The 15,149-nt window shown below is 42.6% G+C and overlaps 1 protein-coding gene across 4 annotated transcripts in view; it reads left to right on the top strand.

Moving 5' to 3' along the window:
• The first annotated feature begins 1,449 nt into the window (after positions 1-1,449).
• The window catches only part of IL13RA1 (interleukin 13 receptor subunit alpha 1), a 79,485-nt gene continuing 65,785 nt past the window's right edge, over positions 1,450-15,149 (top strand). For 3 of the 4 annotated variants that reach the window (XM_055268485.2, XM_055268484.2, XM_055268486.2), the window contains exon 1: positions 1,573-1,861. In XM_055268485.2, coding sequence (XP_055124460.1) covers positions 1,780-1,861 — 82 coding nt within the window. In that variant the 5' untranslated portion in view covers positions 1,573-1,779. Of the gene's footprint in view, positions 1,862-15,149 lie in introns of all 4 variants that reach the window. The other variant, XM_055268483.2, reaches the window with a different exon arrangement.

The raw sequence follows: 15,149 nt of genomic DNA on the forward strand, positions 1-15,149 counted from the left end.
GGATTACAGGTGCATGCCACCATGCCTGGATTCTGGAATTTATCCTGAACCATTAGCCACAAGAATCAACATCCTGAGATTCAGCATAGGCAGGCCCTCCTCCTGGAAGCTTCCCTTGCTCCTTCCCTCCCAAAAGGCACCCTTTTTGTACCCCACAATTCCTTGTTCTTGCCCTTATCATTGCCCCTCAAACTGACTGCAGCTTTCTGTTAGCAGAGCTTGCTTTTGATGAGTGTCTTCTACAGTTCCTGGAACAATTTCATAAATATTTATTGAATTTGAGGGCCTTAATTCCAAGAGTGGAACCTTTGTTTTGAATAGGTTAAACATCCCTGTGCACTTTGGGTGGGGTCTAGTCTAGGTATATTATCAGCATTTTTATTGGTATTCTTTTTGTAACTGTTTTCAGGTATATGCATTGGCTTAATTCGGCCAAAATATACCTCATTATGGGTCTCATCATCCATCTAGACATGACTGTTTTTTGGGAGAAGGTGATAGAATAATGTCCCCCTCCCATGATTCCATATCCTGATCCCCAACGCCTGTGAATATGTTACCTTACATAGCAAAAATGACTTTTCAGTTATGATTAAATCAAGGATTTTGAGATGGGGAGATTATTATGAATTATTTGGTGGACCTAATCTAATCACAAGGGTATTTATAAGGGAAAAGGGGAAGTAAGAGGGTCAGAGTCAGATACGACAAAGGAAGCAGAGGTCTGAGTGGTTCCGCAACAAGCCAAGGAATGTGGGTAGACTCTAGAAGCTGGAAAAGTCAAAGACACAGATTCTCCCCTAGAATCTCCAGAAGGAATACATTTCTGCCCACACCTTGATTTAAGCTCAGTGTCACTTCTGACCTCCAGAACTGTAATAAAATAAAACTGTTAAGTCACTAAATTTGTGGTCATTTTTGACAGCAGCAGCAGCAGCAGCAGCAGGAAACGCCTAAGGACTCTTGTTTTCCTTCCTCCCAGCCTCACTGACCCTCACAGGCGCCCAAGTATCAATGTGTATTCTTCCGACTCACCTCCCATCCCTTTGAAAAATATGTAGAAAGTTGGTCGTGTGCTTTAAAAAACGCACGTATGGTACCCTCCCTCATGTTTGGAATGTTCCTTTTAAAATCAACATTATGTACAGCCAGCTTTCAAATATGCCCTTTGTCCTTTTCACAAAGCACAGTGCTGCTAGTGTCCCCAACTCCACCCAGTGAAGTAGGGCTGGTATTACTAAACCTGGAGTCAGCGCTAGCAAACAAAGGCTCAGAGGTCAAGGGCTGGAAGCCAGGTCTCCAGACTCCCAGGTCAAGGCTCTTTTCCGCAGATGACTCTGTCCTGGTGTCCAGCAGGGCACAGCCCCTAGCATCTCCGAGGCCCTGCAAGTGTGCAGGCAGCGGCGACACCGGCTCCGCCACGCGGAGGGAGGGAGCCCAGGCAGCGCCCGGACTGGGCGGCGACGTGGTGGAAGAAGTTTTGTTCGGTCAGAGACCGGACGCGGGAGCTGCGGATGGGCCAGGTGTCTAGCCTTGGAAGCCGTAGGAGCCGCCAGAGCCGCCGGCGCGCCGTCCCGCCTCAGCCGCCGGCGCGCCGTCCCGCCTCGTCCGGCCGCTCTCGCTGGCTCAGGTTACCTGAGGCCGGTGGGCGGGGCAGCCATTCCCGTCTGCGCCGGCCCCCAGCCTCCAGGGCGGCGGAGCCGGGAAGTGGAAGAGGGAGCGAAGGAGGCGGGGACTGCCAAGGCTCCAGCCCGGCCGGGCTCTGAGGCGAGAGGCTGCATGGAGTGGCCGGCGCGGCTCTGCGGGGTGTGGGCGCTGCTGCTCTGCGCCGGCGGCGGGGGCGGGGGCGCCGCGCCTACCGGTGAGTGCGACCCTCGGGGCCCGAGGGGCGGCCGGAGGACTGAGGGCGGTGAGGGTCACGGCTGAAAGGCCCGGGAGGTCAACTCCGGGCGGAGGGCCGAAGCTGGGGTGGGTGCTGGGGGCTGCCCTCGCGAAGCCCCGCGCTCGGCAGCTGCGGCTTCCCGCGCGGGGTCTCTGGGGCCCGGTACTGGGGCCAGTTCGAGGTGGGACCCGGGAGCTGCGGGGTTTTCCCGAACTCCGGGTGCGGCGGAGGTGGCGGCAGCGAAGTAAGAGGACTGCGACTTGTAGTCGGGAAGAGCCAAGGAGGCTGGCGTCCAGGCGTGCGGGGGCAGGGGGGCCGAAACATGCCGACGGCGTCAGAGGGCCGCGGGTCAGCGTCCAGAATGTCGCCTGTGAGCCCGGGAGGAAATGAGGCGCCAGAGCCGGCGGGGACCACGACCTAAGCTCAGGCGAGCTGAGAACGCGCCGGGGCTCTTTGCCCGAGGCCGCGCCAATCCTCACTGTGTAAGGGTGGCTCTTAAGGGTGGAAGTTGAAGGGAACCTCTAAACATCTCAGTCCTTGTTGAAAAAGGACGTGACGATCATGACCCCCTCTGGCGTCGAAGAAATCCTTTGGGAAACCCAGAATAGCATCCCGGCAGATGCTCCACCCGCCCCACTCTCTTTAATAAACCTTATATTTTAAAGTAATTGTGGATTTATGGAAAAGTTGCAAAGATAGTTCAGAGAGTTGTGTATATCCCTCACCCTGTTTGGTAACTTCTAGTTAATCAACCTGGCAGTTGTGAAAAATTGGGAGTTAATGACTTCCGCAGGAGCAGCTCCTGGAAGGAATGGCCTTCTGGACGTTTTTGGTGACAATGAAAGCCCCAAACTGTATAGGTTTTATTATCACATTGACACAAACACTTATATATGCTTATTGCATTTTTACCAATGTGCTTTGAAATCCAAGTTGAAATGTTGATTAGGAAACCTTAATGCCCTCTATGGATTCAGTCAATAAAATACATGCTGCCAGGCAGTGTTTAGGGGCTGAGGATGGAGCAGTGAGCAAAACAGATCAGGTCCCTACCCTCAGACATATCGGGGGGTGGGGGTAAAATATATGATATGTCTGAGGGTGCTAAGTAGATAAAAACACAGCAGCTGGGAAGGGGTTTGCCATTGTAAAAAGGGTGGATCGAGAAGAAAACAAATATTGCTGAAAGGTGGCATTTGAGTAGAGACCTGAGGGAGACTTGAAGCTTGTCAGTCAATAATTATTCAGGTGTCTGCCTTATTTAGTACTGAGCCAGGCTCTCTAGGTTGACTTAGAACTTGAGAGTGTATAGCAAAATTCTTGCCCCAAAAGGGCCTGTAGTTCAGTTGGGAACACCTGATTTCCATAATCGTATGGGGACATTGCAGTCCAGAGAAGGGAAGGAACTTGTCTAAAGTTACCCATCTCATTAGTCTGCTGATTTTCGCAGTGCCACTCCGGCACCCTCCCTCCTACAGACTCACTCCCACACACACCTGAAACAACAGCTGGCCATCTAGACAATACTGGCAACTCCCAACTTCATCAGTCTTGTCACAATGGTTTGTTGTTAACTTGCTTATTTAGAAAACAGAAACTTCTTTCCCCATTAAAAGTATTGATAAAATTGCATTGAGGTATGGTGGGAAAAAATTAGATGTTTCCAGTGCGACTTGAGTTTTTTTTTTTTTTTTTTTTTGAGACGGAGTCTCGCTCTGTCGCCCAGGCTGGAGTGCAGTGGCGCGATCTCGGCTCACTGCAACCTCCGCCTCCCGGGTTCACGCCATTCTCCTGCCTCAGCCTCTCCGAGTAGCTGGGACTACAGGCGCCCGCCACCATGCCCGGCTAATTTTTTTTTGTATTTTTAGTAGAGACGGGATTTCACCGTGGTCTCGATCTCCTGACCTCGTGATCCGCCCGCCTCGGCCTCCCAAAGTGCTGGGATTACAAGCGTGAGCCACCGCGCCCGGCCACGACTTGAGTTTTAATGGTTCTGATATTTACCAGCTGTGGGACTCTGGGCTGGTCATTTCTTCTCTTTTGTGCTGCAGTTAGTTTTCTCATCTGTGAAATGAGGAGGTTGAACTGCATAAATTCTAAGAGCTCCTCCAGCTCTAATCCTCAGAGTGTTTATAAGAGTGATTAGATTACTAGCTTAGTTTAACCTGTCCCACTCAATGGCCCACATTGTGGCATGTCTTAATTATAACTAGCATGTATATAGCATTTATGCCCGGCAGTTTTCTAACTGCTTTACTTGTACTATTTCATTTAATCTTTACCAATAATATAACCTGTAGTTGCTGTTATTAGTCCCATTTTGTACACAAAAAAGTTGAGGCACAGTGCGACCAAGACCCTTGCCCAAATTCGCATAGTTGGCAAAGTGGAAGAGCTAGGTTTCCAACCCTGGCAGCCTGATTCCAGAGGTCATGCCCATAACCACTGTACTCACTGCTTCTGCCCAGCAGAAAAGACGCGAGTCCTTAGCCGGACACCTCCCAGGGTAGCAGGGCAGGACGGCTTGGGACCCACGAAAGTATGTGCAAGCCATTTGTTAAGAAGCTAATGATACTATATTAGGCCGGGTGCAGTGGCTCATGCCTGTAATCCCAGCACTTTAGGAGACTGAGGCGGGTGGATCACTTGAGGCCAGGAGTTTGAGCCTGGCCAACATGGCAAAACCCCGTCTACTAAAAATACAAAAATTAGCCGAGTGTGGGATTACATGCCTGTAATCCCAGCCACTCAGGAGGCTGAGGCATGAGACTCACTTGATCCTGGGAGGCAGAGGTTGCAGTGAGCGAAGATCAGGCCACTGCACTTCAGCCTGGGCGACAGAGCAAGACGGTCTCAAAACAAAAAAAGAAGTGACTGATACTACATTGGAGACTGGCTTTATAGTGGCTGGGCTGTGTGGTCCAAACAACTAGTACTATAGGCATTCAAAAGAGAAAAAGCTGAAGGTTGATAGTTTTTATGGAAGTGGTAAAACTTGAGCTAGATCTTCTGGATGAGTGGGATTTGAGTAGGTGGAGTATTTATTCCAGGTGGGGGGAATAGCAGGAGCAGAGACCCAGAAATGAGGGTGAGAGTGCTCCTTTGTGGTCAGGAAGGAGCCTGGCTTGGCAGGAGAGGGCATTGGTAAGGTCAATCCAGGCAGAATAGCTTGATTTGCCCTTGAAAGCTCTGAGTCCAGCACAGCATGGGAAAAATAACACAGGAGGAGGAAGCAAGCAGGGAGACTTGACTGGGTAGGGGAGCCCCTGGAGTGTGAAGCTACATAAGAATCTATGGTTGCAGGTCTCCACTCGAAAAATGTGCTGTGAACCCTTCCTGTCCAGGACCATGACTTACTGGTATCTTCCCACCTGGTGGGGCACAACAGAGCATATTTGCATGATTGGGGTAACTAAGAAAGATGTTGCAAGAAAAAAACAAACAAGGAGTTGATGCCTGAGTGGATGTAAGGGAAGGGGACAGATGACTCATATATGACTCTTGTGATTTCCTTAACTTTTCCCGAAATGTGCATGCCTCTGCTAGCTGCTGTGATTGGACAGGCGAGAGCAAAAGCTATAAGCTAAGCAAAATGCCTTCTTATTAAATAGTAGATTGTATTAACTCTTAATTTAAATAGGATGTTGTGGTAGATGACTGTACAAACTTGGGATTTGAGGTTTAGATAACAGACATACTTGGGTCCCTTCCTACTCCCTTTTCTGAAGTCAGTGGTGCAATCCCCAAGACATGGTCGAAATTAGGTGCCTAAGGGAAGCTTATCAGGTAGAAGGGATAACTGTTCTGTCTCAAAGGCCGGGGCACATATCAATTCAAGAGAAAACCAAAGCAACCCTGGCCAGACACAGTGGTTCATGCCTGTAATCCCAGCACTTTGGGAGGCCGAGGTGGGTGGATCACTTGAGGTCAGGAGTTCGAGACCAGCCTGGCCAACATGGCGAAACCCAGTCTCTACTAAAAATACAAAAATTAGCCGGGCGTGGCAGTGCACACCTGTAATCCCAGCTACTCGGGAGGCTGAGGCAGGAGAATCGCTTGAACCCAGGAGGCAGAGTTTGCAGTGAGCTGAGATCACACCAGCGCACTCCAGCCTGGGTGACAGAGTGAGACTCCGTCTCCAAAAAAAAAAAAAAAGCCACTCTTTAGAATTGTTTTGTCTTAAAGAAATAAAGCAGATAGCTAACACATAGCACTTGCTGCCTGTGGGCACTATTCTAAGCACATTGTTTGTATTAACCCATTTAATCCTCATAATAACCCTTTGCAAGAGGGTACTATTATTATCCTCATATTAGAGATGAGAAAACTGAGAAATAGAGAGGTTAAGTAATTTGCCTGCTGGCAAGTAGTAGAGGTGGGATATAAACTCAGGCAGTCAGGCTCCAGAGTCTGTGCTCTTAAACACTACACTATGTTGAAGTTATACACGAAGAGCTGTTAGAGACCTTTACAAGTAGTATAATCATCACTTAATCATGTATATGTCTAGGCATGTTGTATACACACACAGTTCACATGTATTTGTATATATTTAAACATTTGGAGATTATATTTAAAGTTTCAGTGCCTGTGTTTTCTTCAATTTTTTATTATAAAATACACATAACATAAAATTTACCATCTTAATCATTTTTAAGTACACAGTTCAGTGTTACTGAATGCATTCATAATGCTGTGCAGCCATCATCACCATCCATCCCCATAACTCTTTTTATCTTGTAAAACTGAAACTCTGTACCCATTAAACAATAACTCCCCATTTTCCCCTGCCCCTAGCCCCTGGCAAACACCATTCTACTTTCTGTCTCTATGATTTTGACTACTCTAAGTATCTCATATGAATGTAATGATATACTATTTGTCTTTTTTGTGACTGGCTTATTTCTGTTAGCATAATGCCCTTATGGTTCATGTTGTATCATATGTCAGAATTTTTCCTTTTTGTATTTATATATATATATATTTTTATTATACTTTAAGTTCTAGGGTACATTGCACAACGTGCAGGTTTGTTACATATGTATACATGTGCCATGTTGGTGTGCTGCGCCCATTAACTCGTCATTTACATTAGGTATATCTCCTAATGCTGTCCCTCCCCCGTCCCCCCACCCCACAACAGGCCCCAGTGTGTGATGTTCCCCTTCCTGTGTCCAAGTGTTCTCAATGTTCAGTTTCCACCTATGAGTGAGAATGTGCGGTGTTTGGTTTTTTGTCCTTGCGATAGTTTGCTGAGAATGATGGTTTCCAGTTTCATCCATGTCCCTACAAAGGACATGAACTCATCTTTTTTTATGGCTGCATAGTATTCCATGGTGTATATGTGCCACATTTTCTTAATCCAGTCTATCATTGTTGGACATTTGGGTTGGTTCCAAGTCTTTGCTATTGTGAGTAGTGCCGCAATAAACATATGTGTGCATGTGTCTTTATAGCAGCATGATTTATACTATTTGTCTTTTTTATGACTGGCTTATTTCTGTTAGCATAATGCCCTCATGGTTCATGCTGTATCATATGTCAGAATTTTTCCGTTTTAAAAACTGACTAATACTCCATTGTATGCATATACCACATTTTGCTTATCTATCTGTCAATGGACACTTAGGTTGCTTCCATGTTTTAGCGATTTCACAATACTATTATGAACTTGGGTGTAGAATATCTCTTTGAGACCTTGTTTTCACTTCTTTTGGGTATATACCCAGAAATGGAATTACTGTATCATATGATAATTCTATTTGTAATTTTTTTGAGGAACCACCATACTGTTGTCCATAGTGAAATTTTAAATTTCCACCAACTATGCACTGGGGTTTGAATTTTTCCGTATCTTTGCCAACATTTATTTTCTATTTTTTGATAGTAGCCATTCTAATGGGGGTGAGGTGAAATCTCATTGTGGTTTTGGTTTGCATTTTCCTAAATATTAGTGATGATGAACACCTTCATGTGCTTATTGGCTATTTGCATATCTTTGTTGGTGAAATATCTATTTAAGCCTTTGCCTATTTCTGAATTGAGTTTTTTTTTAATGTTGAGTTTTAGGCATTCTCTGTATATTCTGGATATTAATCCCTTATCAGATATATGATTTACACATATTTTTACATTCTGTGAGTCACTTTTTTCTGTGAATATTTTGATGCACACATTTTAATTTTTTCCATGAAATCTAATTCGTCAATTTTTTCTTTTGTTACCTACATTGTTGGTGTCATATCCAAGAAATTGTTGCTGAATCCAATGGTATGAAGCTTTTGTCTTATGTTTTCTTCTAAAAATTTTATAGTTTTAGTCTTACAATTTCAGTCTCTGATCCATTTTGAATTTTTTTTTTACTTGGTATTAGGTAAGGGTCCAATTTCATTCTTTTTCATATGGATATCCAGTTTTCCCAGCACCATTTGTTCAAAAGATTGTCTGCATTGAGTGGTCTTGGCACTCTTGTCAAAATCATTTGCCCATACATGTGATGGTTTATTTCTGGACTGTCTATTCTATTACATTGATCGGTATGTCTATCTTTATTCCAGTACACACTGTTTTGATTATTGCAGCTTTGTAGTAAGTTCTGAAATCAGGAAGTGTGAGTCCTACAGCTTTGTTTTTCCGTTTCAAGACTGTTTGGCTATTCAGGGTTCCCTGAGATTTCATAAGAATTTTAGGATGGATTTTTCTATTTCTGCAAAACTATGCCATTAAGATTTTGATAAGGATTGAATTGAATCTGTATATCACTTTGGATAGTATTGACATCTTAAGAATATTAAGTGTTCTAATACATGAACATGGGATGTGTTTCCATATCATCTACAAACAGAGATAATTTTACCCCTTATTTTAACTGGATGTCTTTTATCTCTTTTTCTTGCCTAATTGCTCTGGGTAGAACTTCAAGTACTATGTTGAATAGGAGTGGTGAAAGTGGGCATCTTTGTTTCATTCCTGACCCTAAAGGAAAAGCTTTCAGTCTTTCACCATTAAGGGTGATATTTGCTGTGAGTTTTTCATATATAACTTTTAAGTCAATTTTCTTACACTCCTAGTTTGTTGAGTGTTTTTATCATGAAAAGTAAATTTTGTCTAATGCTTTTTCTGTATCAATTGAGATGATCAGGTAGTTTTTTTCCCCTTTATTCTGTTAATGTGGTATATTACATTGATCAAGTTTTGTATGTTAAAACATCTTTGTATTCCAGGAATAAATCCCACTTGGTCATGGTCTGTAATCCTTTTGATTATAGATATGCCCCTATATTCACTTTACTGCTATTTTGTTGAGAATTTGTACATCAATGTTCATAAGGCATATGGGTCTATAGTTTTCTTGTAGCGTCTTTGTCTGGCTTTGGTATCAGGTAATGCTGGCCTCGTAGAATGAGTTATGAAGTTTGAGAAGGTTTGGTACTAGTTCTTTAGATGTTTGGTAGAATTTTATCTGTGAAGCCATCAGGTCTAGGGTTTTTCTTTGTTGGGAGATTTTTGATTACTGATTCAATCTCCTTACTACTTTATAGGTCTGTTTAGATTTCCCATTTCTTTGTGATTTAGTTTTTGTGGTTTTGTGTTTCTGGAAATGTCTCCATTTCATCTAGGCTGTCCAATTTGTTAGTGTACGGTTGTTCGTAGTACTCTCTTATAACCCTTTTTATTTCTTTAGAATCAGTAGTAATGATTCTAGAGAAATACTCGTTTTCATTTTTGAAAATGAGTAAAATTCTCATTTTCATTTTTGATTTTAGTAATTTCAGTCTTCTTTCTTATTAGTCCATCTAGCTAAAGTTTTGTCCATTTTGTTGATCTTTTCAAGAAGCTTTTAGTTTCACTGATTTTCTCTATTTTTCTATTCCCTTTTTCTTTTATCTCTGGTCTAATCTTCATTATTTCCTTCCTTATGATAGCTTAAGATTAGTTTGTTCTTTTTCTAGTTACGCAAGTTGTAAAGTTAAAGTTGCTGATTTGAGATCTTTCTTGTTTCTTAATATGTGTTTATAGCTATAAATTTTTCCAATAGTACTGCTTTCACTGCATCGTCTACATTTTAGATGTTTATATTTACGCCTTTCATCAAATTTGGGAAGTTGTCATCCATTATTTCTTTCTTTTCTTTTTTTGAGACAGAGTCTAACTCTGTCACCCAGGCTGGAGTGGAGTAGCACGATCTCAGCTCACTGCAACCTCTGCCTCCCGGGTTCAAGCGATTCTCCTGCCTCAGCCACCCAAGTAGCTGGGATTACAGATGTGCACCACCACACTCAGCTAATTTTTGTATTTTTAGTAGAACTGGGATATTGCCATGTTGGCTAGGCTGATTTCGAACTCCTGGACCCAGGCAATCTGCCTGCCTTGGCCTCCCAAAGTGCTGGGATGAGCCACCACACCCGGCTCATTATTTTTTCAAGTATTCTTTCTTCCCCTTTCTCTCTCTTCTCCTGGAACCCCCATAATGCATACACTGGTCTGCTGATGGTGTACCACAGGTCTCTTAGACTCTGTTCACTTTTCTTCAATCTTTTTTTCTTTCTGTTCCTTGGACTCAATAATTTTTATTGCCCTAATTTCAAGTTTATTGATTCTTTCTTCTGCCTGCTCAAATCTACCTTTGATTCTTTTTAGTGAATTTTTTATTTCAGTTGTGCTTTTCTGCTCCAGAGTTTCTTTTTGGTCTCTTTTTAGGTTTTCTATCTCTTTATTGGTATTTTCATTTTGCTTACATATCATTTTCTTGACTCTCTCCACATCTTCCTTTAGTTCTGTGAACATCTGAAGATACTTGTTTCAGAATCTTTCTTTAATACATTTGCCATCAGGTCTTTTTCAGGGACAGGTTTGCTGTTGTTTAACTTTTTTTTCTTTGAATGGGCCATAGTTTCCTGTTTTTTTTTTTGTTTGTTTTGTTTTGTTTTGTTTTTGTCAGCCTTGTGATTCTTTGTTAAAAACTGGACATTTAAATCTGGTTTCTCTGGAAACCAGATTCCCCCCTTCCCCCATGATTTGCTGTTTTTTTGTTATTGTTTATTGTTTTTATTTTTTTGATTATTGTAGGCTGTCTGTGTGTTGAGCATCAACCTGAAGTGTAAACTTAGTCTTCTCAGGTTTTTTTCTGGGCTTTCCCTGAGCATGTGTGGTCACTTTCTATTTTTTTTTTTTGTGTATATAGTTTTGTTTCATTTTGTTTTGTTTTGTTTTTGAGACCTAGTCTCACTCTGTTGCCCAGGCTAGAGTGCAGTGGTGTGATCACAGCTCACTGTAACCTCAAATCCCTGGGCTCAAGTGATCCTCCCACTTCAGTGGGAACTGGAACTACAGATTCATGCCACCACACCTAGCTAATTTAAACAAACAAAAAAAAATTGTTTTGGTAGAGATGGGATCTTGCAACGTTGCCAGGGCTGGTCTTTAACTGCTGGCCTCAAGTACTCCTCCTGCCTTGGCCTACCGAAGTGCTGGGATTATAGGTGTGAGTCACCATGCCCAGCCACTGTAGTTGTTTAAGAATTTCTAATCTTTAATGCCTGGCTCCCAAAAGTAGAAAAGGAGAAAAATGAAGTGACAAGGGAAGAGCGCCATTCTTTTACATCTTCTGGAAATCACTTTAGCTGGATAGGGAGGGCTTGCAACAATGGGGACAGGTGCAACCACAATGGCTGCCAGCCTCTTTGTCTGTACCTCTGTGATTAGAAGCAGCAATCAGTAATCAGAGTACAAATCCCTGATATTTGGAGGACAGAGTACTTTTGCCCGCATAGCCTGCAAGCTGTGGGCAGAGGGCTCCAGGAACATGTGCACAGCTGCCTGCCATGGGGTTGGAGATGAAGGATGGGCAGCTACTACTATGTAAAAGCTGACATTGATTAAAATTTGTTGCAATTTGTTGTTCAAGCCTTTCCTTGGAAATTGCAAGCCTTCAATATAAGTGTTTCCTAATATAACTCTTCAGTCTTCCAAAATTGTTACATCAAACAGATTCTGCCACTACCATTTTTATCTAGGTGAGGAGATAGATGTCTGGTGCTTCCTACTCTTGCCTTATTCCCGGAATCCATGTGTGTGTGTGTGTTTAAAGTGTGGGAAGTAGAAAAATCAAAAGATATGGAGGAAACCAGAAGAGAAAAAGAAAAGGATAGCAGATAGCCCCAAGAAGCCCAAAATGCAAACCAGTTAGAAGATCTGACCAAAGGACACTTCAAAACAGATGGGAAAATATTAATCCCATTTGAAAGGTTGAATATAGGGCAGGCCATTGTTTTATTTCAAAACTGAGGTTAAAATTACCTTGAAAATTGGAGTACAATTGAAGTGAACCATAAATAGGTATATTTTTATTATCAGGGCTTTAATATTTGTGTGGGAGTGGGAGGTAGGTGGGTAGGGAGAGCACTGGAAGTGCTAAGCTATGTATCTTGGTTGTGTTTCTGGGAACTGCAGAATAAGGCAGATAATCCTATGGTAAACCATAGTCTCCAGTAGGACCAATGTTTTTATTGGAGGCTCTCTACCTGACAAATGATTTGTCTTAAAAGATATCATTGATATACTGTTAGAAAGGCCAAAATGGAATAGCCATACATGCTTTTAATCACTTAAAACGATAGCACTGTTGTCTGAGCCATTTGTGCTCCCTGGTACTAGCTCAGTTTTAATGCAGTGCAATAGGAATTCTTTGTTTCCACAAGGCCTTGTCCTGCTGTGGGCTGCCCCTTCCCACAATTGGACCTTGGGAAAAGGTAGAGTTAGAAGAGGGAATGATTTTTTTTATTTCAAATTTTATTATAGATTAAAGGGTATATGCACAGATTTGCTACATGGGTAAACTGCATGATGCTGAGACTTGGGGTCCAACAATCCGATCACCGAGGCTGTAACCATAGTACCCAACAGGTGGTTCTTCAGCCCCCAAACCCACCTCCCTCCCTCCCCTGTCTAGTGATCCCCAGTGTCTATCATTTCCATCTTTATGATCATGTGTATTCAGTGTTTTAACACCCACTTATAAGTGAGAACATGCGGTATTTGGTTTTCTATTCTTGCATTAGATCACTTAGGATAAAGGCCTCTAGCTCCACCCATGTTGCTGCAAAGGGCATGGTTTCATTCATTTTATGGCTGCATAGTATTCCATGGTATATATGTGCCACATTATCTTTATCCAATCCACTGTTGGTGGGCACTTAGGTTAATTCCGTGTCCTTGCTTTTGTGAATAGTGCTGCAGTGAACATACAGGTACATGTGTCTTTATGATAGAATGAGTTATTTTCCTTTGGGTATATATCAAGTAATGGAATTGTTGGGTTGAATGGTAGTTCTATTTTAAGTCCTTTTTTTTTTTTGAGACATAGTCTTGCTCTGTTGCCCAGGCTGGGGTGCAGTGATGCAATCTTGGCTCACTGCAACCTCCATCTCCTGGGTTCAAGTGATTCTTATGCCACAGCCTCCCGAGTTTCTGGTATTACAGTTGTACACCACCATGCCTGGCTAATTTTTGTATTTTTAGTAGAGACGGTGTTTCATTATGTTGTCCAGGCTGGTCCCGAACTCATGATCTCAAGTTATCCACCCGCCTCAGCCTCCCAAAGTGCTGGGATTATAGGCGTGAACCACTGTGCCTGGCCTATTTTAAGTTCTCTGAGAAATCTCTAAAGTGCTTTCCACAGTGGCGGAACCAGTTTGCATTTCCACCAACAGGGTATAAGCATTCCCTATTTTCCACAGCCTCATCAACATCTGTTTTCTGACTTTTAAATAATCACCAGGGAATGAATGTTGAGGGTCAAGGGCCTTTGTAGACTGCTGACCAGGTAGCTGCTATGTATAAAATTGACTGTTAGAGAAACCAACTACAGAGTGCCTGTGAGTTTGATGTTTTGATGTTTTGGGACAAATGGAATTTTTTGCTCAGTTAGGGAGGAAGGTAACAGTATAAATATTGCTGATTATGTAACAGGCCCAGTGCACTCCAAAGTATTAGCATAGAGTACAAGATTTAACTCTATCATTTGGTAAATTACTATTACTATAATCCTTAAGTAATTAATAATGGTTCTGTTCATCACTTTAGAAAATTTGGGGGAATTATTTTCAAATAATTTTAATAAACTTCTATGTTGAAATAATTTTTGATTTACAGAAAAGTTGCAAAGGTAGGACAGAGGGTTCCTGTATACCCATCACCCAGTTTCTGGGGGATGATTTTGATAGTCTCAGGAGAAGTTCTCAGGAAAGTTTAAAATGATGTTTCACAGTTCCTCCTCTTTCTCTTCCCTCTTCAGATTAGTCAAAGCTCTAGCTCCAGCTGTTTAGTGTCAGACCTCAGGGGAACAAGGGCTGCTAAGTCTCTTTCTCAGTACTTCTTTGGAAAAGCTATAAAAAAACAATTACCAGGTCATGTTAGCAAGCAGAATTAAAGATGAGCTTCTTAAACTTACTTATAGAACTGCTGAGATTTTTTTTTTTATACTTTAGGTTTTAGCGTACATGTGTACAATGTGCAGGTTTGTTACATATGTATCCATGTGCCATGTTGTTTTGCTGCACCCATTAACTCGTCATTTAGCATTAGGTATATCTCCTAATGCTGTCCCTCCCCCCTCCCCCTACCCCACAACAGTCCCCGGAGTGTGATGTTCCCCTTCCTGTGTCCATGAGTTCTCATTGTTCAGTTCCCACCTATGAGTGAGAACATGCGGTGTTTGGTTTTTTTGTCCTTGGGATAGTTTACTGAGAATGATGTTTTCCAGTTTCATCCATGTCCCTACAAAGGACATGAACTCATCATTTTTTATGGCTGCATAGTATTCCATGGTGTATATGTGCCACATTTTCTTAATCCAGTCTATCGTTGTTGGACATTTGGGTTGGTTCCAAGTCTTTGCTATTGTGAATAGTGCCGCAATAAACATACGTGTGCATGTGTCTTTATAGCAGCATGATTTATAGTCCTTTGGGTATATACCAGTAATGGGATGGCTGGGTCAAATGGTATTTCTAGTTCGAGATCCCTGAGGAATCGCCACACTGACTTCCACAATGGTTGAACTAGTTTACAGTCCCACCAACAGTGTAAAAGTGTTCCTATTTCTCCACATCCTCTCCAGCACCTGTTGTTTCCTGACTTTTTAATGATGGCCATTCTAACTGGTGTGAGATGGTATCTCACTGTGGTTTTGATTTGCATTTCTCTGATGGCCAGTGATGATGAGCATTTTTTCATGTGTTTTTTGGCTGCATAAATGTCTTCTTTT

The sequence above is a fragment of the Symphalangus syndactylus genome, chromosome X (genome assembly GCF_028878055.3).
Source record: "Symphalangus syndactylus isolate Jambi chromosome X, NHGRI_mSymSyn1-v2.1_pri, whole genome shotgun sequence".
NCBI classification, from domain to species: domain Eukaryota; kingdom Metazoa; phylum Chordata; class Mammalia; order Primates; family Hylobatidae; genus Symphalangus; species Symphalangus syndactylus.